The following is a 20,299-nucleotide window of genomic DNA, read 5'->3' as shown; positions in this document are numbered from 1 at the left end:
TTTGGAGACACCATCCGCGAGTTGACGCAGCCATGCGAACGCAATTCTTGCAACGTGCGCGACGAAAAAGGACACAAAAAAAAAAAAAAAAAAAAAAAAGGAAATGAAATGAAAGTAACTGAGCGGAACGCACGCGCGATGTTACAAACGGGGAGCTACACAAACATGTGCGTGGGCGACCGCCCAGGGGATGCACAACATTTTTGAGAACCGCGGGGTGAAAAAAAATTACTCTACAAGGAGGGGCGGGCACCCCTTAGGAGGAATCCCATGTTGTCTTCTTCTTCTTTTTCTTCTTCTTCTTTTTCTTCTTCTTCAACTTCTCCTCCTCTGTCCCCCCTAACGAAAAACAACATTCGTCCGCCTCGCTCGTTTGACATGGATAACTCGTGTCACCTTCCTGGGGGTCCCCCTAACAGACGGGTCTCCCTCAGCTGGGTACGCGCTCATAGCCCTGGTGCAGAAGCCCCTTTTCTGTGTTTTCCTCGACTGGTTCACGCCATCATATAGAAAGGAACGATCTTCCGTTTTAACCTCCCCGCTGCTGATGCGAGTCCTGCCCATACGATTAGAAATGTTAACCCCACGTGTTGTTGCTTCCCCCCCGTCTGCACTTGTCCCATCGCGCAAGTCCCCATTCTGGAACGCAATCCGGAAGAGGGCAAGCTTGGCAACATATATTTTCTTCCCTTTGTGGAAAATCACCTTGCAGCATTTGCCCATCCTACTCGCATAAACATCCCAGTAGTACCTCACAATTTGTTTCCGTCTGTGCAGGTTGCCTTTCAACTGTTCGTTTAACTTTTGGATGCTACTCATCACGACGTTTGCATTTCTAGAAAAAAGGATATCATATATATTTTGGAAGTAACCTTTTTGGGGAGCCTGACGGGGAGGTTCCCCTTTTGCTCCCTGTTCCTCCGATGGCACCACCCCCTGCCTGTATCTGCCCACGCAGAAATTTATAAAGCTGTGGTACTCCTGGTTGTTTCTGAACACGTTCAGGTTGATATTCTGCAGGATGTCCGTCTCTGCGTTTGAGCGGTTGGAGGTTTCGATGAGGGTGAGCTGGTTGGCTGCTCTACCGGAGTGCTGTTGAGCCTCCCTATCTGTGCGCCGCTCCTCCAGGGTGCCCCCCCCGGAGAGGAAGCAGTACAAGCCGAGCAGGGAGGGACTCGCCGCGTACCTGTAGAAGAAGTTAAAATTCAGGCAACACGTTTGAGTGTACATCTGGACTAGCCAGTGGACCCCCTGGAGGTAGTTCTCGCAGCTGCTCATTTCCTCCTGGTAGTTTTTTTCCCCTCCACAATTCTGCACGTAAAAGGCTTTCAAACGGAGCTCCGTTTTGCTGTGTTGTTCCTCCACGGGGGGGTTGCTCGGTGGTTCTTTTGCAGATGGGGCGTCTCCACGTTGGGCTTTCCCTTGCATTGTTCCATTTGCCCTTTCAGGTGGGGACTCTCTTTCGTCTTTCAAATTGCCATGCGGGGTGACCCCTCTCTGCTCTCCCCCTTGGACTGTTCCATTTCTCCCTTCTAGTGGTGACTCTCTTTCTTCGTTAAAATTGCCATCTGGGGTAACCCCTCTCTGCTCCCCCCCTTGGACGATCTTCCTGAGGAGCCCCGAATCAACCAAGCGCATGCAGGCGGGGAATTCGCTTTCCAGATAGTCATGCGAGGCGAGGTGCATGGCAATCTTCTTCCTCCTGGAGGAACCACAATAAGTGGAGGTCCTTCCGTCTCCGTAGCACTGCGTCAGGGTGCACCTGAACAAATCGGAGCCCTCCTCCTTCTGCACCTGAATGTGCAAATCGTTTTTATTTATTTTACGTTGGCTGATCAGTTCGTTTAGGAGAGACAGGGGGAGGTACGACGCGTTCGCTTTGCAGACGTCCCTCCCCTCTTCATCTGTTTTTATTTCGTCCATTTTGCTTCCCCCATCTGTACGCTCCCTAAACCTTTGGAGGTAGCACCTTGGCAGACTGACCAACCTATGCACATGGGTTAAGTATTTTACAAATTGGGGCCCATTCAGAGCGTACCCCTCTGTCAACAGCCCTCCGTAGGGACTCCTCCCAGATTCCTCTATCCCCATTTCAACGTCCAGCATGTTAAAGTAGGCCTCAAAAAAGGTGGAAAAATTTCCCTCCCTTATTTTCGGCAAATAATCATTCCCTTTTAGGATAAACAGGATGAGCATGTCTCGCCTGATTTGGTCGATGGCCCTCGGGTACTTCATCCGAAAGAGGTTCGTGAATGTGTTCAGATTGTATAGGACTTTTATCTTTTTCTTCCTCCACTTGTGGGTGGGGCCCCCCCCATGGTGGGACTCTCCATTTGGTGTGGCTTTTCCATTTGGGGAGGAGCTTCCAACATGGCTGCCTTCCCCCGCGAGGTGGTCCTCCTTCTTCCTCCTCCCCCACGCGCCCACATCCACGAGGAACGTCTGGTACGTATACACACACACATTTTGCACGCCCTTCAAAGCCAAGCACTGCAGGAGGAGGTCCGCGTCTGCCCCCACGATGACGAACGATTCGTCCGCTTTTCTGGAGGCACCAAGAGAACTGCTTCCCCCCCCTACGTAGTTCTGCATCCAGTTCATCAGCTTAAGTTCCCCCTCCCCCACCTCCTTATCGGTGGAGACGTACACTTTCACATGCTCATACTTGGATAGGGACGTTAGATGCGCTACAAAGTTCCGGAGAAATGATGACACCTTCTGAATGAAAGGACTACCACACGTGATGTCATTTGAGTTGTCTCCACCCTGGAGGTTCTTCCCCTTCGCTCGTCTTTTAATTTGCAACTTCAGTTTCGAAAAAGGGCAAATGCCATCGATCGCGAACACGATGTTCTTCTGCGGTTGAAATTTCCTAAGCACGTTGCTAATCAAATAGGAGAGTTTGCAGAAATACTGCTCATCGTTTACAAACTGGACGTTCGCTTTGTGCAGCAGTTGGTTCATGTCGAATAGGAGGTTATCCACGCGACCTATCTTCGTTGGGCCCTTCTTCCAATGAGTGCCTCCTCCCGCTGCTCCTCCTGCTCCCCCTCCTGCCGCTCCTCCTCCCTTTTTTTTATTTTTTCTCCCACGCGCGAAATTCCCCCCCAAGTGCGTCACGTCCAGCAGGCTGTTCCTCTCCACTACCTTCACGCAACTGGGGAAGTTCTGGATCACCCATTTGTGCAGCCCGGGTATGCCCGCGCTGCTCAGCCAGGCCAGTGCCGCCAGGAGCACTGCGCCTTTGATCAGCAGATGCCTGGGCATGTCATATTAGGAGGCTGCCGTTGTGCCAGGAGCGCCCATAGAGTTGCTCCACTTGGTTCACCTATACATACGCGTATACCCATAACACGCACGGAAGTGGCTACCCACGGTTGTCACTGTCAACATGGGAGGAATGGTTTTCCTTCCTTTGGCAGGGAAGTGCTTTCCTCGTGGCGACCACCACCACCACAATGCAGGTGCGCAACGGGGAGCGGCGTTTTTTTTTTTTTTCCACCACATTGGGGAAACACCACCATGTTGTCGTCACCACGTTTGCCGCTCCCCTCCGCGGGGGATGCAGCCATCTTACCATGACATGTCAACGCCGGTTTGTTAATTCCCCTTTTGGGGGGATTCTCCTACCCCCTTGGAGTGAACCCTCTAAACGACAGTGCCCACTGGAGAGGCACTCTCTCATTTCACATGTGGGGATTAACCTGCCAGTTTGTGCGCAACCCATTAGGGGTGGAGCAAATCGCACGCTGTGGGGGGAAAACTTTCCTGGAGAGCCACGCCCGTTCCTCCCTCACCGCTTACCCTCCACTACAAAGAAGGTGCACATTTGGACACACCTTTAAAAGGGTCCCTAAAAGGGATCGATACGAGTAGCCCTAAGAAGTTACCAACTCATTGGGAAGACACCAAAAGGCGAAGCGCATGCACAATTGGGTATTCGGCCTAAATGGGAGTGCCCCCACAGGTGGGTGAAAATAGCCCTATGAGGCGTTCCGGGTTAGGCTACCACATTACCTGCCGCGTTGCCGCCGCCCTACCGCCGCCACACCGCCGCCACCCCTGCCTGAATTCCTGACGATTGACTGATGGAGGTACACCCGGTTTATGCGAAATGAAAACAAAAAAAGAAAACAAACAAAACAGGAATGTCACCCGCGGGTGCGTTGCAGGGGGGCACGGATACACGTCCATATGTCTACGCATGCGCACACACATACGCATTATGCATATGTATCTACGCAGGTGGAAAAAAAAAAAAAAAAAAAAAAAGGGGGGGGGATCCCCAAGTATGCGCGCACACACACATTCCTATGTTACATTTTTTTTTTTTTTTCGCTAGGTAAATGTACAATTTGCTTTTTTTTTTTTCTCTCTCAAGGGGTGTAAAGAAGTGTGGCGCGGGCGCTGCTGTGTTGTGCTGAAGCGTCATCTTCGCGTCGTTAAGGGGTTATCAGTACGATCTGTTGACGAGTCATCTTCACGCTCCGTTGACGTGCCATCTTCACGCTCCGTTGACGAGCCATCTTCACGCCCCGTTGACGAGCTACCCCACGTGATGGGCTGCCCACCCACTTGGGGACGAAAGCGCAGCACACGTCTGCGGCGCGCCCGCTTCGCTTCTTCTCTCTCTCACCACGGAACAATTAACAACGAAAAAAAAAAAAAAAAAAAAAAAAAAAAAACACGCGTGTTGAGCGGCTTTTTGCGCACATTTTTTTTCAGCTCGATCCGGAAAGAGTCGTCCACGCGGCTGTGTGGAGTGCGCTTCGGCTAATGCGCCTCTAATGCTGCTCTGATGCGCCGCTAATACTGCTCTGATGCGCCTCCAATACTCTAATACTCTAATACTCCTCCCTTTTGGCCGCTCACACGGCCGACTTGCCCATATGCTTCTGCCTCTCCTCCATGGTGATGTACGGACTGGTGCCAATTTCGCCACCCTTCGTCTCCTTGATGAAGAAGAAGATGAAGAGGAAGGACAAAATGGACATGCCCGAGAAGATGAAAAACAAAATCGTGGGGGACTTCTTAATAATTATGTCGGACGGGAACACCACTATGATGGCACACACCCAGTTGACGAGGGAGGCCAAGCTGGCCGCGCTGTCCTTTATCTCTGAAGGAAACATCTCGTGCAGGTAAATCCACAGCACGGGTCCGTACGAAACGGCAAACGAAATGATCATCACGAAGGTGGCCGCAATGGAGAGATTCCTCACAAAATCGGACGATCGATCAATCTGATTTGCTATGGCAGTGGGTAAGAAGGCACAAATAACCCCCGCGCAACCACAAAGGAGGAGAGTCTTTCTTCCTAGCTTCTCCACAATATAGATGGCTGGGAAGGTCATCAAGAAATTAACAACTGTCATGATGACACTTAGGGTGGTTATTAATTTGTTGCTCAGAAATTCCTTATACAGCTCGTTCGAATTGGACACCAAAACGTTTATTCCTGTAAACTGCTGCAGACCGGAGAGGATACAACCCAACAGGATGACATTACGGTAGGAGGGAATCTGCATCGCTCTCATCAACGAAATGGAATTCTTCTTCGCCGCCTCGTTCTGCTCCACTGCATCTTTAATTGCCTTCAAAGGCTCATCCACGTTATCCGTTCCGTAAATTTTTTTTAAAATTTTTTTTGACTCTTCTATTTTTCCATTCTCAAATAGGTAGTAGGGGGTCTCCTCTTTGTAGAAAAAGGTCAGCAGGACGATGCCCAGGATGGAGATAAGGCAGGGGAAGAAGAACATGAGTCTCCACCATATCTTCTGAAACTCTCCCAAAGCGTCTACTGACTTGGCGTCTGGGGCCTCCCCCATGGCCATGCCCAACAGCACCGCTACGAATATCCCAAAGGTGATGAACAGCTGGTGGAGGACCCCGTAGGCGCCCTTCTTGTCCTTGTGGGTCATCTCCGAGATGTACATGGGCACACTCACCGTGATGAGGCCTATTCCAAATCCACTCAACAGACGCGAAAACAATATCGTGTGGAAGTGATGCGTAATAGATGTCAATATACTCACCAGAATAAAAAAATTATAAATGACTAGCAGGGAAAACCTCCTTCCGTGCTGCACTAGGTAACCAGAAAATCCACTCCCAACCACGGCACCTATAAAGACAGACGCCAACAGGAACGAACTCTTCAGCGTGCTATCATCACATTCTACCTTATTTCCTGTGCACCACCCAAATTCTATTACAATGAAATTCTTGATCGTGTTAAGCACACTCACTTGGTACCCAAAGATGAAGGACGCCAGGCAGGCGGCCAACACGTACATTAATGATGTGTTAAAGAAGTGGTCGCTTCCGCCGTTTTTTAACGACTGCGAGGAGGAGATCTCCTTGCTGCTCTTCTTCATGGTCACTGTCGGGGGGGGAGAGGAGAGGGGAGGAAAGGAAAGGGCGCACCGCCACACTACACAGAATTCTTCCCAATCGGGCCGTCTCGATAGGTCTGTCCTCCCACGTTCGCCGCTTCAACAGCAGAACTGGGTCGAACCACGCGCATAAAGCGGTGCACACGTAAGCACGTATGAATGTAGGCACGTAAGCGCGTTAGGTACGTGTGCCTATGCACGCACGTGGACCCTTGGCGGGAGCTCCTCGCGCACTCCCCCCCTCTTAGGTGTATTCACCTCCGCCAGCGCAACGGGCACTACTCCTTCCGCGTTCGCTCAAGCGCGTTTGGCGTAGCCGCGTCGCTGCACGGTGTAAGCGGAGAGGGGGGGGGGAGCTCTCAAGAGGTGCGTATTCACTCAACCAAGGAATTCACATGCCCTTCCGAGCTCAATAAAAAAAAAAAAAAAAAAAAAAAAACAACAACATTTCAGTTTTGGGACTACTCACGTGTATGCATACTATGTGACTCTTCGGAAAAAATAAAATACACAAAAGGGGTTTTTTTGCTCCGCTCTTTCTTTTTTTTTTTCTTTTCCCTCGTTTTTTTATGCTCTACAAATGAAGAATGATGTACATTTTAGCATATACAGTTTAAAAAAAAGGAAACGCGTTTTCGTTTAGCTTCGCCAGCTTGTGCTTTTTCGCAGTACGTATAATGCTTGCGAAAAAATGAACGAAGTGAAGTTATGTGAAGCATGTATATAATTCCATACGTACGCAGTCGCTTCTCTATCCGCGCAACGATGTGAAGATTCCACGTGTGGATGTGATGCGTACCTGTGCACCCTCCTACGTATTAAGCATGAACATGCACGGTGCATACAATGTATTTTTTTTGGGTTTTTTTTGTTTTTTTTTTATTTTTTTCGTTTTCATGCAATTCAGCTCTTCCCCCCCATGCGTTGAAAAGGCATTCCTTCCTTTCCTTTCTATACCTCAACTTCGTTTGACATGCATAGGAAACTCTTGTGCATGTACTAGTACGCACATGTACTTTTTTTTTTTCTATTTTTTGCGGTTTGAAGAGGGGGTGGTCACCAACTGTACGTGGTTTTTTTTCTACCGGGGCCTACTGGAGGGGGTATGCACTCACATATATATATATGGCTAGTTTTCATACAATGCTGTGCTGCGACCTCGCAACAAAAAGGTAATCTTTTTTTTTTTTTTTTTCAAGGCGTTTATATTTTGCGCCTCCTCAATATATGTGGGCTGGGCTTCTGTGTAACTTCCTTCTTCCCATGTGCATCTTCTTCCTGCACCCCTTGGCTGCGTACTTTTTTTTCTGTGCGCTGCTCTTATTTCCCGTATAGGAAGAATATACTAATGCGAATGGGTGATCGGGAAGATACCTCTTCTCCTTCTACTTCTTCCCCCTTTGTGTGCTTGGCTTCGCCGTTAAGCTAACGTGTACGCGAAAATGCAAATATCCCCTGCACGCATTTGCTTATCAGTTGCCCCGCGGGCGGCGTACATGGGTGTAGAGGACGTTGCAGCACTTTCGCCGCGAAAAAAAAAAAAAAAAAAAAAAAAAAGTGACAAACGAAGAAGGAGAAAACACTACGTACGTGTAGAGCTATCGTAAAATCGCGAACGCAACGAAGTTATGCTTACTGTGCATGTTAGGCAAATTGGGCTAACTGTGCATGTTGTGCATGTTGCCCAAATGCGGGGGCGCACTTTTAAATGCCCAGCTGTGTAACTCCCATGTAGAGTCCACTAACTCGCCGAGCAACGAAAAAATAAATAAACACAATTAGGGGTGGAATAAAAAAAAAAAAAAAAAAAAAAAAAAACTCACTCCTTATATACTGCCAAAATGCCCGTATAACATACAGGCCGCTTCACCTGTGGCTTTTGCACAAACTGCGAAACGTACGTAGTATTAACATGAAAAGTGAAAACCAGTTTGGGTAAAATTGCAAACTGTCTGATTACGCACCAACGTTCTTTGCTTATGCAACAAAAGTTAAAAAAAATAAAAAAAAAAAAAATATAAAAGTAATAATAATGTACGCAATACAATTCGACACATTAGGAGCCACGTTAACACGACAAAACGCTCGTGAGACAAAACGAGGTGTGGCTTCACCAGAGTAGTTCCCCAATTTGGTTGAGAAGCGAATTAGGTCCATTCTCCTCCAAAATGAAAGCACGCGCTTTGAAGCGGTAGCCCCATTTCGCGCATCCTCATTCGTGCGTATCCGCGAAGGCTGCGGCTGCGAATGTTGTCTAAGCATGCATGCACCGGTGATGTACTCACATGTAAGCAAAGCAAGCGCACGCGCACGTGCACCTAAGTTTCGTGCTGAGTGCCACAAGCTGAGCTGCGCGCATGCTCATTCATTCTCTCGCTCCTCACAAAATCGCGGCTGTCGTGTGCTTTCTGCTGTGCGAGTGGCATTTTTACGCTTTGCACACGTGCAAAAAAAAAATAAAAATAAAATAGAATAATCGACGGGCACGTTTAAGCAATGCGCGGCATTCGGGAAAATGTGCCAAAGTGGAGAATTGAAGCGCGCAAAATTGGGCATGCACAATTGAGGACGAAGCTTCATCGATGCGCGGTTGAGGACGCCATTTCAGCGATGCAAATTTTAATCCCCCCTAGGCATTCAGCCAAACGGGAGGTGTCTAAAAGTGGAAGGGAAAAACAAACGAAGGGAAACGCAGCCTAGCTCGGGAAAACGCAGCCCAGCGCGGGAAAACGCAGCTCAACGCGGGAAAACGCAGCTCAACGCGGGAAAATTATAAAACTACCCCAGGCGTCCTCCCCCGTCGCAACAGTTTTCACACCGCGAAATGTGCAATGCGCAGCATACGGCATTCATAACTACCTGTTGCCGCTTGTGATTGTTCATTTTTTTGTTCTCCCATTTTGCGTGAATTGCCTGAACAGCAATAATTTGTTAAAAATAATATGAACAGTTCAGGCAATTCACGCAAAATGGGCAGTTTGGGGAGCTTTTTTTTTTTTTTTTTTTCCTCCCATCATTATATCACCATAGTTGTGTTAACATGCTGACATGCTCATATGTCCACTTTGCCAAACTGTTACTGTACGGATTATGAAGTGGTTCGTTTTCTCCTCAAAACGACGAGCGACTCCTTCGCCGCGTCGCCTTCTGTGCGTTCAGTCTTAAACGACCGTTTCAAAAACAAAGGGGGAAGACTTTCAAACGGGGAAATACCCGCACGCAGATATGCTTGCGGGGGAATTTAGCAAAAGAAAAAAGTAAAAAAAAAAAAGCAAAAAAACAAACTCCAACAAAATGACAATCAAACTGTGCTGCCCCAAACGCGCATGGGGATGGACATAGCAAATGGACAGGAACCACTGGGTCCCCTTTTACCGCCCCTCTTCACGCTTCACCGCGCACAGGGACGGGTCGCACAACCCCAGCTTGATGTAATCATTATTGCAAAACCCCAGGATGACACACTTAACCACGTCCCCAATTTCGAAGTCGTTCCGCATACAATTCGTTATGACGCCCCTCCTGCTCAAATTCAACTTAACATAGAGATTTAAATTGTTGCAGGAGACGACCATGCCATCGAGGGTCATTCCCTTCTGTAGCTCTTTCTCATTTTTAACATGCGTATTTAAAAACTGGTAGTTGATGTACCTCTCACTTAGCCGTGTAACACGTTTTATTATGTTAGTCTTATGTTCACTTAGGTTGCTGTGTGCCCCTTCGCTCATCACATCATCACCGTTTTTAATGCTGCGCGGGTTTTCTTCACCAAATGGGTTACTTCTTGCCTCTCCGTCCTCACCAAATGGGTTACTTCTTGCCTCTCCGTCCTCACCAAATGGCTCACGTCCCGCCTCGCCGTCTTTACACACACGGAGTAGCCTGTCCACCAAACTCCACATCAACGGCTTTAAATATATAACATCTTGGATGGCATACTGAATCAGCTCCTTCGCGATGGGTCTCTTCAAATAAATCTTCTGATCGAGCGAAATCATTTTATGAAAATATATTTTGTGCTTATTATTTAAGAGTAGGCACTTATACAGTAAATCGTCGTAACTTATTTGGTACAGGTCCTTTTTCGTTTCCTTCAAAAGTAAATTGAAAGCTACTTGCGTGTCGAATGTCCTGTTAAGGCAAATGCTATACTGGTTGAACAGAATGGAGCAGTCCTCCCTGCAGTCATGTGTAATTTTTATAACTCGTCGATCTTCCAGTAGCTCCTTTAAGCATTTAACAAACAAATAGCTATTATCACATTTGTAAAGGTCGAACAGGTACACATCCTGCGTGCATACCTGTATGATACTTACTGTGCCGTTTCTCCCTATTTTATATCCTTCTACATCCAGGCCGATGCAATTTATTTTGCCAGCCTGGACACCCTTTTGAATTTCCTGCACGTACGCTTTGCAGTCTTTGGAACTGCTGACGTATATCACCTTCTTCTTTAGCCCCTCCACGTAGGGCATAATTTTATCACTGACCGTTAGGTTTAGGTAGCCATACGAGACGCTGCTCGCGCTTCTGCGCACTTGCCCGTTTGTGCCTGCGCCCAGGCGTCTCAGCATCCTCCCGCGCGTTCGCATGGCGTTTTCGTACCGCTTGCATACCGCTTGCATACCGCTTGCATACCGCTTGCATACCGCTTGCATACCGCTGGGCCCTACAACGTGCTGCCATCCGTGCGCGAGCGGGCCTAGGAAAATAACGCAGCACACATCACTCCCTTTTAAAGTTCGCCAAAAAAAAAACATACATACGTGCGCAAAATTCTGGTCAGCCACGCTGGAGTGAAAAAGGAAGTGGTACGCACTCCATAATTTTTTTCCATTTGTTCATCGAGGCAGCGCCGTTTGTTTTTTTCTTTTTTAAACTCACGCTGGGGCGGTTGATCGTCCAAAAAATGTAATAAAGTACCCTGCTGAGAATATCCCCCACGCCAAATTTTTTACTTCCTCATCGCATCACCGCTTATGTTGCGAAGAAACCAAATTGGTGAAGCAGCTTTTAGGGTTACACGGCAAGGGACGGACCCTCCTTCAGCCACGTCGCTCTGCGTGTCACCCGCTCTTTGCAAGCCACGTTAAGGGTTGCCTCGAAAAGGAAAGCTGATCAGAGGTTCCCCCCCCCACTACACACATCACCACCGCAACACCACCGCCAAACAATGAAAGCATTGCAGTTTTGCGGCCCCCGCCAGGGACGGCATTTCAGGGAGAAAAGGCTGGGGGCCACTTTAAGGACAGGGCCGAAATCGTTTAGCACAAAGAGTGACTCCTTTGGCAGCGGCGAAAGTAAAGCTCTCTGTCCCCAGCGGGGGTCCTCCCTGGGGGCGTCTCTGCCATTCATAGGCGCATCACACGTGTGTGCAGATGTGCTAGCAATGTTGCAGTTCGCCTGACCTGTTCATATTTTTTTCCGCATTTTCTCGCACTTTCTCATATTTTTTCACACTTTCTCACACTTTCTCACATTTTTCTTATTCCCCCTCACCTGTCCCCCTCTCCGCAGGGCTGTACAACTTCGGCTTCAAAAAGGTTACAGAAGAGATAAAGTCCAAGCTGGTGCACAACCTATTCAGCCACGTGTCCAACAGGTACGACCTGATGAACGACCTGATGAGTCTTCGCCTGCACCGCTGTTGGAAGGACCAGCTGGTGAAGGAGCTCGATTTGTTTTTAAAATACCACAGCTACAAAATGCAGGAAGAAATTTTAAGAAGCGAGGCCAATTGGGGAAGGCAGCACGGGAAAGGGGGGGCGGCCTCATGCGAAGAAACCCGCTTCGGTGACGGAAAAGTCCAAACGGGCGGCCAAACGGGCGGCCAAACGGACGGCCAAACGGGCAGCCAACCCGGCAGCCAAACCGGCGGCGCGGCGAGTGAAGCAGTAAACGAGGGAAGCGCCGCCAATTTTTCCGCCTGCAAAATATTAGACCTAGCTGGAGGCACGGGAGATATAGCCTTTCGAATATTAAAAAGGTACAAGCACCATTTGGAGAAGCTGCACCAGGGAAGCGATTTCCATGAAGGGGAAAACCAAGCCGATGAATTTTACGCAAAATTCACCCCCGAAATAATCGTAGGCGATGTGAATGAAGACATGATGCAAGTGGGGAAGAAGCGAGCAAAGGAAATGAATTACAACAGGAACATCAAATGGGTAATTCAAAACGCAGAGAATTTAAATTACTTTGAAGACAACTCCGTAGATGTAGTGACCCTCTCCTTTGGCATTCGGAATTTTACTAACATTCCCAAATCGTTAAGAGAAATCCATCGCGTTTTGAAACCTGGGGGTAGATTCTTATGCTTAGAATTTAGCCGAGTCAATTGTGCCTTGATTAAGCCTCTTTATGATGCCTATTTATTGAAAGTCATTCCGCTGCTTGGAAAGGTTGTAGCAAGTAGCGAAAATTCTTATAAGTACCTGGCGGAGAGTATCCAGACGTTTTTATCTCCTGAGGAGTTGTCCCAGCTTATGCACCAGAGCTCTTTTCGAAATATTTCCTACTCGACTATGACCATGGGCATCGTCGCGGTGCACTCGGGTTACAAGATTGGCTAGCCGGTCGTTTGCCCCTCAGCAGGTTTGTGGGCGGGCTGGTTATCGTCGATTGAGGTGAGGTGGGTGTGCTTTCAGGTGGGCGTCTTTTCAGGTGTGTTTTGCTTTTTTTGCCTTTTTTTACCCATATGGGCGTAGCAGCAACTGGCTGTAGACGTTCGCATGGGTTTCTCCCCCTCTACCATTTTGCGCATCTCCGCTTCCCCGCTTCCCCACTTCCCCGCCTCCCCGCCTCCCCGCCTCCCCGCAACTGCTCTCCCCCCCTACTCGGTCTCCTTATTTTTTATGTAGTCGAGAAAACTCGTGTACTGAATTGTGTTGGAGTACTCGCTGAGAATATGGTGGACGATTTCGTTCCCCGCCGTCTTCCCCGGCTCGTCCTCATGGTCGCTTCTTTGTGCGGCGCCCGGTTTTGCCTCCTTTTCACCGCCACTGTTCTGCTCCCTTTCCACGTCCGCCTTCGCCTCTCCCTCATCTTCGATCTTTTCCTCCGTCCCTTCCCCGATCGAAGAGTCTTCCTCCATCGTAGTAGGTTTCTCACTCTCCACATTCGTCGGCTTCTCTCCCTCCACCTTCATCTGCTGCTCTCCCTCCACCGTCACCTGCTGCTCTCCCTCCACCGTCACCTGCTGCTCTCCCTCCACCGTCACCTGCTTCTCTCCCTCCACCGTCACCTGCTTCTCTCCCTCCATCGTAGTCGACCCCCCCCCCTCCGTATACATATCCCCTCCTTTCTGCACCATCGCCTCTTTTTCCACGCCCAACTTCTCATTTCGTTCATCTTTAGTCTTCCCTTCCGTTTCTTCCTCCACCTTCTCCTCCGTTGCTTCCTCCGCCCTCTGCTCCTTTTCTCCTTCCAGTTTCTCTTCTTTTTCTTCTTCCATCTCCTCCTCCGTTGCTTCCTCCACCTTCACCTCCATTGCTTTCTCCATCTTCACCTCCTCAACTTCCTCCTCCATCTGCTCCTTTTCGCCTCCCATTTTCTCTTCTTTTTCTTCTTTCACCGCTGCCTCCTTTATGCCTTCCATTTTCTCTTCTTTTCCTTCTTCCACCTTAACTTCCCTTACTTCCTCCATTTTCTCCTCCGTTGCTTCCTCCACGGCTGTCTCTTTTCCTTCCTCCACCGCTGTCTCCGTTGCTTTTTCTCCCTCCTCCCCCTCCTCCATCATTTTCTCCTTCCCCTTAGCCTTTTTCCCCTCCCCCTTTCGCGCCCTCTTCTCCTTCTTACCCCCCCTCTTTTTACCCTTCGCCTTTTTCTCCCCTCCGCGCGCTCTTTTCTCCTTTGCTGCCTGCTTTCCCCCCGTTTTTGCGTCTCCTTCTTCCAGTGTAACTGCCCTCACCTGCACCTCAGAGAACTCCAGTTCGTTATGTTGCTTATCTGTCTTCTCCTTCTTCTCCTCCTCCTCCTTCTCCTCCTCCGCTTCTCCCCCCATTTTATGGGGACATCCCCCACTGCCACTTGGCACCGTTTCCAAGCTGTTTTCACTTTTCTCACCCACGGAGTTGTGCACCGTCTGACCACGTCCTGTCTCTTCCTCCTTCTCTTTCTCATCACATGAAGATACTTTCCATTCCTCTACTGCTTCAGGGGAGCCTTCCCTTTCGGCGACTCTACTTCGTCCATTTGGCTGAGTCCCCTCCGAACCGTCTGCTTCCCTCCCCCCAGTGTCCTCGCACGTTGGGTTCGCCACCCCTGGGAGTTGGCCTTCATTCTCGTGCACTTCTTCCGCCGCTTCGCCAAGGTCTTCTTCAGCCGCTTCGTCCCCGTTCTCCTCTCCCTGTGGCCGCTCCACCCCTCCGAGGGAATGCCCCCCCTTTATTTCTCCCCCCTCCGCATCCTCCTGCACCTTTTCATTACCGCCTCTAGGTGGATCACCCCTTCTGTTTGCGCAGTTTAGTTGGGGTTTCCCCTGACCTTTTGTTTTGCTCGTCAGCTTCCCACCTGCTATCTTCCCACCCCGCGGTCTTCTTTTCTTTCTCCTTTTACGCAGCCGTTCCCCTGCCGTGGCATGGACGGAGCTCCACTTGGCTAAGTGGCCACAATCTTTCGACGCCGCACATGGGGTTCCACTCGGGGGGCAGTCCCCTATGCGGCTACTCCACTCCTCATCTGCGCACGTGGCACTCCCCCTGGAACCCGTCCCCACCATTCGCAACGCCCGCACCTTCCACGCATACCTTTCGCACGTCTCACTCAACCATTTGTCATAGTCGGCCCAGAGCGACAGCAGCCTGTAGCATTTCCTTTTTTTACAGTTGCATGATTGTAATTTTTTTTCGTGCGCGTAAATCAGCCTGTCTATCCGTGCAATGTCCCTCCAGAAGGGTTCCCGGGCCTCTGCGCGCGATTTCGTGCACATCTTTGAGCGGTCTCTTTCGCTCGCGTGTGTGTTCAGAGTGGGTCTCATGCGAATTCATGTGCACTCATTTAGAAATCGCCCTTACTGCCATGTTTACGTTATCCCGTTGTTACGCCAGTATGCCGCTATGCTATATGTTGTGTGTTTTTTTTTTTTTTTTTCCGCGGAGGCACTCGTTAAAAGGGAGGAGGAGGAATGAGAACCGTTTGCACCACTGCCGCGGCGTCTACAGGGGTGACACAGGCGAGGTCCTCCCACCGTGTGCACTTCGCGAGTGCTTCCATACAGATGCGCACGTACATACGCGGTCGGCGCACGCACACAGATGTCCTATTTTTTCCTCTTTTTTTTTTTTTTTTTTTTCCTTCCACCCAATGATACGTAAAATTCACCCGATGCGCTCCCCAGAGTGGGCACGCCTTCCCCTTTGACGGGTTCAAACAAAGGTGAGTTAAGTTACAGGTGGTATGATGTCCTCCCATTTGGAGAAAAAAAAATAAAAAAAAAAAAAGGCAAAAAGGAAAGAAGGAAGTCAGGAAGGAAGCACTCCTTATCGTTACTGCAGACCACACTAATGAGTGCAATCGTGGTAGACCTCCTGGCAAAGAACCACCCCCTCGTTCGCCTCTTCTGTGGCTTTATCTGGGACGTCCGCCAGGGGGTGATCGCCTCCTCCGTTCTCTTCCTTCCCAGTAACTGCATTTGTCTGCTGGGCGTTTAATTTTTTTTTCTTCTTCTTCTCCCCCTTCTCCCTCCTTTCTCCTACTTTTTTCTTTTTTTTTAACTTCGTTTTTTTGTCTATTTGCCCCAACTTACTGTTTGCTGCCCCGAGATGGTTATCCCCTTTTTCGTGCCCATCGGTTAGCTCCTTCTTTGGGTGGTCTTCCACGGGTGCTTCACCCGCCTGCTCACTCGATGCGTTCACACCGACGTCTCCCCCGCTTGGCGCTTCTTCACCGAAGAGGGGGCCATCTTGACGACTGTTTTTTTCCTCTTGAATAACCCCTTCGGGGTGTTTCTCCTCTTGCCCCTTTACTCCCACCTCCATCGCTTCATCCCCCTCACAGTCGTTAACAATGGGACCATTTGGCATAGCCATGTCGCTGCAGCTCTTCACTTCCTCCTCCCGGGGGTATACGTAACATTTCGATGTGCTCATCTTTGGCGCGTCTACCTGACTGTTTTGGGTCCCTCCACTGGGTTCACTTCCCTCCTCAGATAGGGATTCCCCACCAAGTTGCCCCTTAACCATGTCCACATGGGGAACAAAACGGAAGATGCGAGTGTCTCTTTTTAGATTCAATCGGTGCTTACTTCCCCTTTTTAGTGCACCTCGGATCCATTTTGATTTCATCTCGACCGGAAAGGTTCTCCCCACTTTAGCTAAAAAAGGGAGAGGAAAATACATTTTTTTTCCACCCATGTGGGTGTTACTGCAAAAATGGGTTCTAGTGAAATGTGCTTTTTATCTAACTTAGATGCACGAACCTTGGTACGTTATTACGCACCTCCCCAGAAGGGTCTGCTTTGCTATGTGGTTGTGCCTCCTCGGGAGTGCTTCAACCTCGTTTGCATCGCCAACAGGACTGCCCATGAGTAACCGCCTCAAAAGAGAATTCTCCTCCTCGTAGATCCTGCAGAGCCTCCTATAGTACCGGTTCAAAAGGTACCATTTTTTGGCCCTCAAATTTGGTTTTCCCCTTTTGCTTCTTAACAGGTTCAATGGTAGGCCTTCACGAGGAGGGACATCTAAACGTCCTTTGCGTCCCACCCTGCCACCACCATCATTCACTAGACCCCCCAGCACCCCATATATCTTTTTAATTTCGAACAACACTACCTTAGAATGATGCAACAGTAACTCCTTTATCTCCTCATGCTCAATCGTTTTTATTACGTCTTGGAAGTCCTTGACTTTATTTGCCTCTTCCGCGGTCAGAAGGATTTTTAAAATGTGCTTGGTCCATTCGGCATCGTGTTTGGCCTGCTTCTCCAGGAGGACGTCCAAGGGTCTTTCCTTTGGTGAATCTTCTTAGGGGTGAAAATCGTTCAAGTGGGGAGCATCCCGCAGGATAAAAGAAAAGAGTGATTGTGTGTGGGGGTGGGGAGGAGTATACACCCATACGGGTTACACTCCAAGGGAGACTTCACCGCTGTACGCGTAAACTCATATAAAACCCATTCGAACGGGTGACGCACTTACGTTTGATCTCCCCCCTCCACCCACGGGGGGGGAATTCCCCTTCCGTGGCTCTCCGGCGCATGGGTTCATTTGTCCCACCTGCTAGGGTTACCAAGTGGAGAGAGATCAGCTGAGCAAAGGGGGTAAACGATGCACCACAAAAGTGGAACACCTCAAAAGAAGAACACCTCCCTGGGGCGACCAAACAGAAGACAGAGGGACCTACCAAGCACTATCGAGGTGTACGTTTGTAACTCTCCCTCCTCGCCGGACGTGTCCTCCTGGAGAGCAGTCCAGTCGCTGTGACTCGCGACGTTCTTCTCCTCTGGGGCGCTTCTGCTCAGATGGAAACTCCCACTATGGTGGTCTAGAGTCCCCATGAGCGAGTACCTATTTATGGCGTCGCTTATCGTTGACGTGTACAGTTGGGGGGATGGGCAGCTTTGCCGGTTCGTGCTCATCTTGTCGACGCGTAGAGGAAAGAGAGGAACGATAGGAACGCACACAAACGGATAAGTGAAGTTCGTGTGAGGCAGAGCGTTCCAGGGGGGTGTCAAATTGAACGTGTGATAGTCTATGTACGTACGAGCGAGCGCATCAGCCCAGGAGGCACTAACCCATGATGCCCATATGCAGCCACGTACCCACGCACATGTGTGCGAAAGGTCCTCTAGCCAAATGGAGACCCCCGAGCGACATCACTGTGTGCAGCGCGGGTTGGAACTTCCTACAAGTCCATTCGGCTAGTTCGTTTTGGTGCTATTTTTTTTATTTTATTTTTTTTTATATTTTTTTAGTTTTTTTGGGACCTCCCCAAATGTCACCTACTAAAAAAGGGGGATGCTTCAAAGCGGGCGACGCAAGAAAAGGGGAAAAAAAAAGGAAGCAAAAAAGAAGCAAAAAGGGAACACAAATTGGATGATCACCTCCAACGACCCATCCCCGCACACACGAAAGCTTCTTATCACACACGAAGGCTTCCCCTCACACACGAAGGCTTCCCCTCACACACGAAGGCTTCCCCTCACACACGAAGGCTTCCCCTCACACACGAAAGGCTCGTGGCGCCACTAGAGCGACCTCCAGTGCAGCGCCACGCGCTCCGCACCCCCGTCACTCGCACTGGAAACGCCCAGGGTCTGCTCGTAAAAGACGCTCATTTTAGAGTCGTTGGCAAACAGGAACTCCCCCTTGAACTTGGGCAGGTTCCTAAAAAACGTCCCCACGTATTTTGCCTCTCCGGAGATGACCCAGGCCCCGCTGATGAGGCTTCCCTTGCACCATTCGCCGAAGTACTGAGGGGGGGAAGCGGCGATAAAGCGGCGATAAAGCGGTGATAAAGCGGCGATAAATCGGTGATAAAGCGGTGAGAAAGCGGTGAGAAAGCGGTGATGATGAAAGCGCATAATGCCGATGTGACGTCTGGCTGATTGCAAGCCCGCATGTTCTCTCTCTCAAGCGGCTACACCGCCGCTGCACCGCTCCGGCTCACGTATTCCGCGGTGGAGGCGAAAAAGTAAATGCCCCGGCCGTCCTTCTTGTTGTGCCTCCACTCCCCGTAGTAGAAATCCCCACTGGAGTATCGCTGGAACCCTGCTCCGTGCTTCTGCCCGTTTTGGAAGTTGCCTGTTCGCGGGGGGCCCCAAAAATGGATGTCGGCATGAAATGGGGAGGTAACATGGAGAGGTAAAAGGAAGGGGCAAAAAAAGAAAAAACGCTCGCCTGAGTGGCCGCAAACGCGGCAAAACAGAAGGGGAGCGCATCAGTCCCTGCCGCAACGTTGCGTACGTCTCTTTTTTTTTTTCTTTTTTCGAGGCGCCCCCATCTGCCTAATTACCTTCGTAAAACGCCCCGTTCCGCTTGGTCAATTTTCCCACGCCCGACTTCTGCCCATGCAGGTAGAACCCCTCATAGGTGCTTTTGTTAGGATAGACATGAAGCCCTTTATTTGTTTCGTCTGCATCTGATCCGTTAGCCGCTCCGTCAAAGGGTTCCTTTTCTTCCTCCCCTGTGCGTGTTATGTATTACGCGTCACGTGTTGTCTTTTGTTCGTGCCGCTTGTAAGTGGGGGGTGGTGTGGAAAAGGCTCTCCAGTGGGAGGGATATTTACATGGCTACCCTGCCAGGTGCACTCCACTTTGGCCCCCTTTTTTTGCACAAACGGAGCTCCTCAACATGGCCATGCGTTGCTACACTACCCAGTTGAAGCTTACCTGAGGGAGGAGGGGGTCCCTTCTTTTGGCTCTCCCCTTCCTCCATGGTTTTCTCTCTCCGAGGAATGGTTAAAGGAGATACGCCTCTGTGTATTTCTCCACTCCCCCACCCGGCTTCCTCTCAACAGATTGACAAACGGAACGACACCCTGGGGTCTTCTTCATTCGCTCCTTTGTGCCAGGCCTCCCATGCATGTACCATCTATGCGGCTGCCCAACAGGTGAACAGCTTCGTCAGTGGGACTAACTTATCAAATGGGGGAAGCGGTCGGACCAGTTCGATGAATCACTTCCTCTCAGTGAGGCCACTCCCCCGATGTAGCAAGGAAAAAAAAAAAAAAAAAAAAACAATGTCCAAGGGAGACCTCGTCTTCCCTAAAAATGTCAATAACAAACGAGTCGCACTTACTGACCATCCAGAGGTTGCAATTTTAATTACACCATCTTCAACGCTAATTAGTGTTTTTTTTTTTTTTGTTCCCCCCCTTTTATGAATCGTCACTAGAATGTCTCTCCCCCGGCGGGCGAAGCGGCCAAGCGGCACAGCAGCATAGCAGAATAGCACACCTGTCTCGAGCTT

At 49.7% G+C, this 20,299-nt stretch overlaps 7 protein-coding genes across 7 annotated transcripts, besides 8 other annotated features; 1 reads left to right on the top strand and 6 right to left on the bottom strand.

The window, feature by feature from the left end:
• Nucleotides 1-339: 339 nt before the first annotated feature.
• On the bottom strand, nt 340-4,030 carry PVX_003660 (5'-3' exoribonuclease, putative; the record flags this gene model as incomplete). Its single annotated transcript, XM_001612921.1, has 1 exon — nt 340-4,030. Exon 1 carries the CDS (start codon nt 3,265-3,267, stop codon nt 340-342), a length of 2,928 nt encoding a protein of 975 aa, XP_001612971.1. The 5' UTR covers nt 3,268-4,030.
• Nucleotides 3,890-3,912: a microsatellite.
• Nucleotides 4,031-4,295: 265 nt separating the features above from the next.
• Nucleotides 4,296-4,325: a microsatellite.
• Nucleotides 4,326-4,685: 360 nt separating this feature from the next.
• On the bottom strand, nt 4,686-6,377 carry PVX_003665 (hexose transporter; the record flags this gene model as incomplete). The annotated part of the gene is made up of 1 exon (XM_001612922.1): nt 4,686-6,377. The coding sequence occupies one exon, from the start codon at nt 6,375-6,377 to the stop codon at nt 4,869-4,871; it is 1,509 nt and encodes a 502-aa protein (XP_001612972.1). The 3' UTR covers nt 4,686-4,868.
• A 72-nt stretch (nt 6,378-6,449) lies between these two features.
• Nucleotides 6,450-6,474: a microsatellite.
• A 1,092-nt stretch (nt 6,475-7,566) lies between these two features.
• Nucleotides 7,567-7,592: a microsatellite.
• A 234-nt stretch (nt 7,593-7,826) lies between these two features.
• Nucleotides 7,827-7,853: a microsatellite.
• Nucleotides 7,854-9,766: 1,913 nt separating this feature from the next.
• Nucleotides 9,767-11,122, bottom strand: PVX_003670 (3'-5' exonuclease domain containing protein; the record flags this gene model as incomplete). Its single annotated transcript, XM_001612923.1, has 1 exon — nt 9,767-11,122. The coding sequence occupies exon 1, from the start codon at nt 11,051-11,053 to the stop codon at nt 9,767-9,769; it is 1,287 nt and encodes a 428-aa protein (XP_001612973.1). The 5' UTR covers nt 11,054-11,122.
• Nucleotides 11,123-11,568: 446 nt separating this feature from the next.
• PVX_003675 (ubiquinone biosynthesis methyltransferase, putative) lies at nt 11,569-12,967 on the top strand (the record flags this gene model as incomplete). The annotated part of the gene is made up of 2 exons (XM_001612924.1): nt 11,569-11,695; nt 11,913-12,967. 2 exons carry the CDS (start codon nt 11,569-11,571, stop codon nt 12,965-12,967), a joined length of 1,182 nt encoding a protein of 393 aa, XP_001612974.1.
• A 260-nt stretch (nt 12,968-13,227) lies between these two features.
• PVX_003680 (hypothetical protein) lies at nt 13,228-15,324 on the bottom strand (the record flags this gene model as incomplete). Its single annotated transcript, XM_001612925.1, has 1 exon — nt 13,228-15,324. One exon carries the CDS (start codon nt 15,322-15,324, stop codon nt 13,228-13,230), a length of 2,097 nt encoding a protein of 698 aa, XP_001612975.1.
• Nucleotides 13,987-14,023: a microsatellite.
• Nucleotides 15,298-15,327: a microsatellite.
• Nucleotides 15,328-15,895: 568 nt separating this feature from the next.
• Nucleotides 15,896-16,483, bottom strand: PVX_003685 (hypothetical protein; the record flags this gene model as incomplete). The annotated part of the gene is made up of 1 exon (XM_001612926.1): nt 15,896-16,483. The coding sequence occupies one exon, from the start codon at nt 16,481-16,483 to the stop codon at nt 15,896-15,898; it is 588 nt and encodes a 195-aa protein (XP_001612976.1).
• Nucleotides 16,484-18,576: 2,093 nt separating this feature from the next.
• On the bottom strand, nt 18,577-20,046 carry PVX_003690 (hypothetical protein, conserved; the record flags this gene model as incomplete). Its single annotated transcript, XM_001612927.1, has 4 exons — nt 19,720-20,046; nt 19,344-19,514; nt 18,999-19,132; nt 18,577-18,801 (listed from the first exon to the last, which is right to left on the bottom strand). Exons 1-4 carry the CDS (start codon nt 19,763-19,765, stop codon nt 18,577-18,579), a joined length of 576 nt encoding a protein of 191 aa, XP_001612977.1. The 5' UTR covers nt 19,766-20,046.
• Nucleotides 19,687-19,707: a microsatellite.
• Nucleotides 20,047-20,299: the final 253 nt, after the last annotated feature.

The sequence above is a fragment of the Plasmodium vivax genome, chromosome 4 (genome assembly GCF_000002415.2).
Source record: "Plasmodium vivax chromosome 4, whole genome shotgun sequence".
NCBI classification, from domain to species: domain Eukaryota; phylum Apicomplexa; class Aconoidasida; order Haemosporida; family Plasmodiidae; genus Plasmodium; species Plasmodium vivax.
The sequence above is the reverse complement of the archived record's forward strand: the minus strand, read 5'-3'. Positions and strand labels throughout refer to the sequence as shown.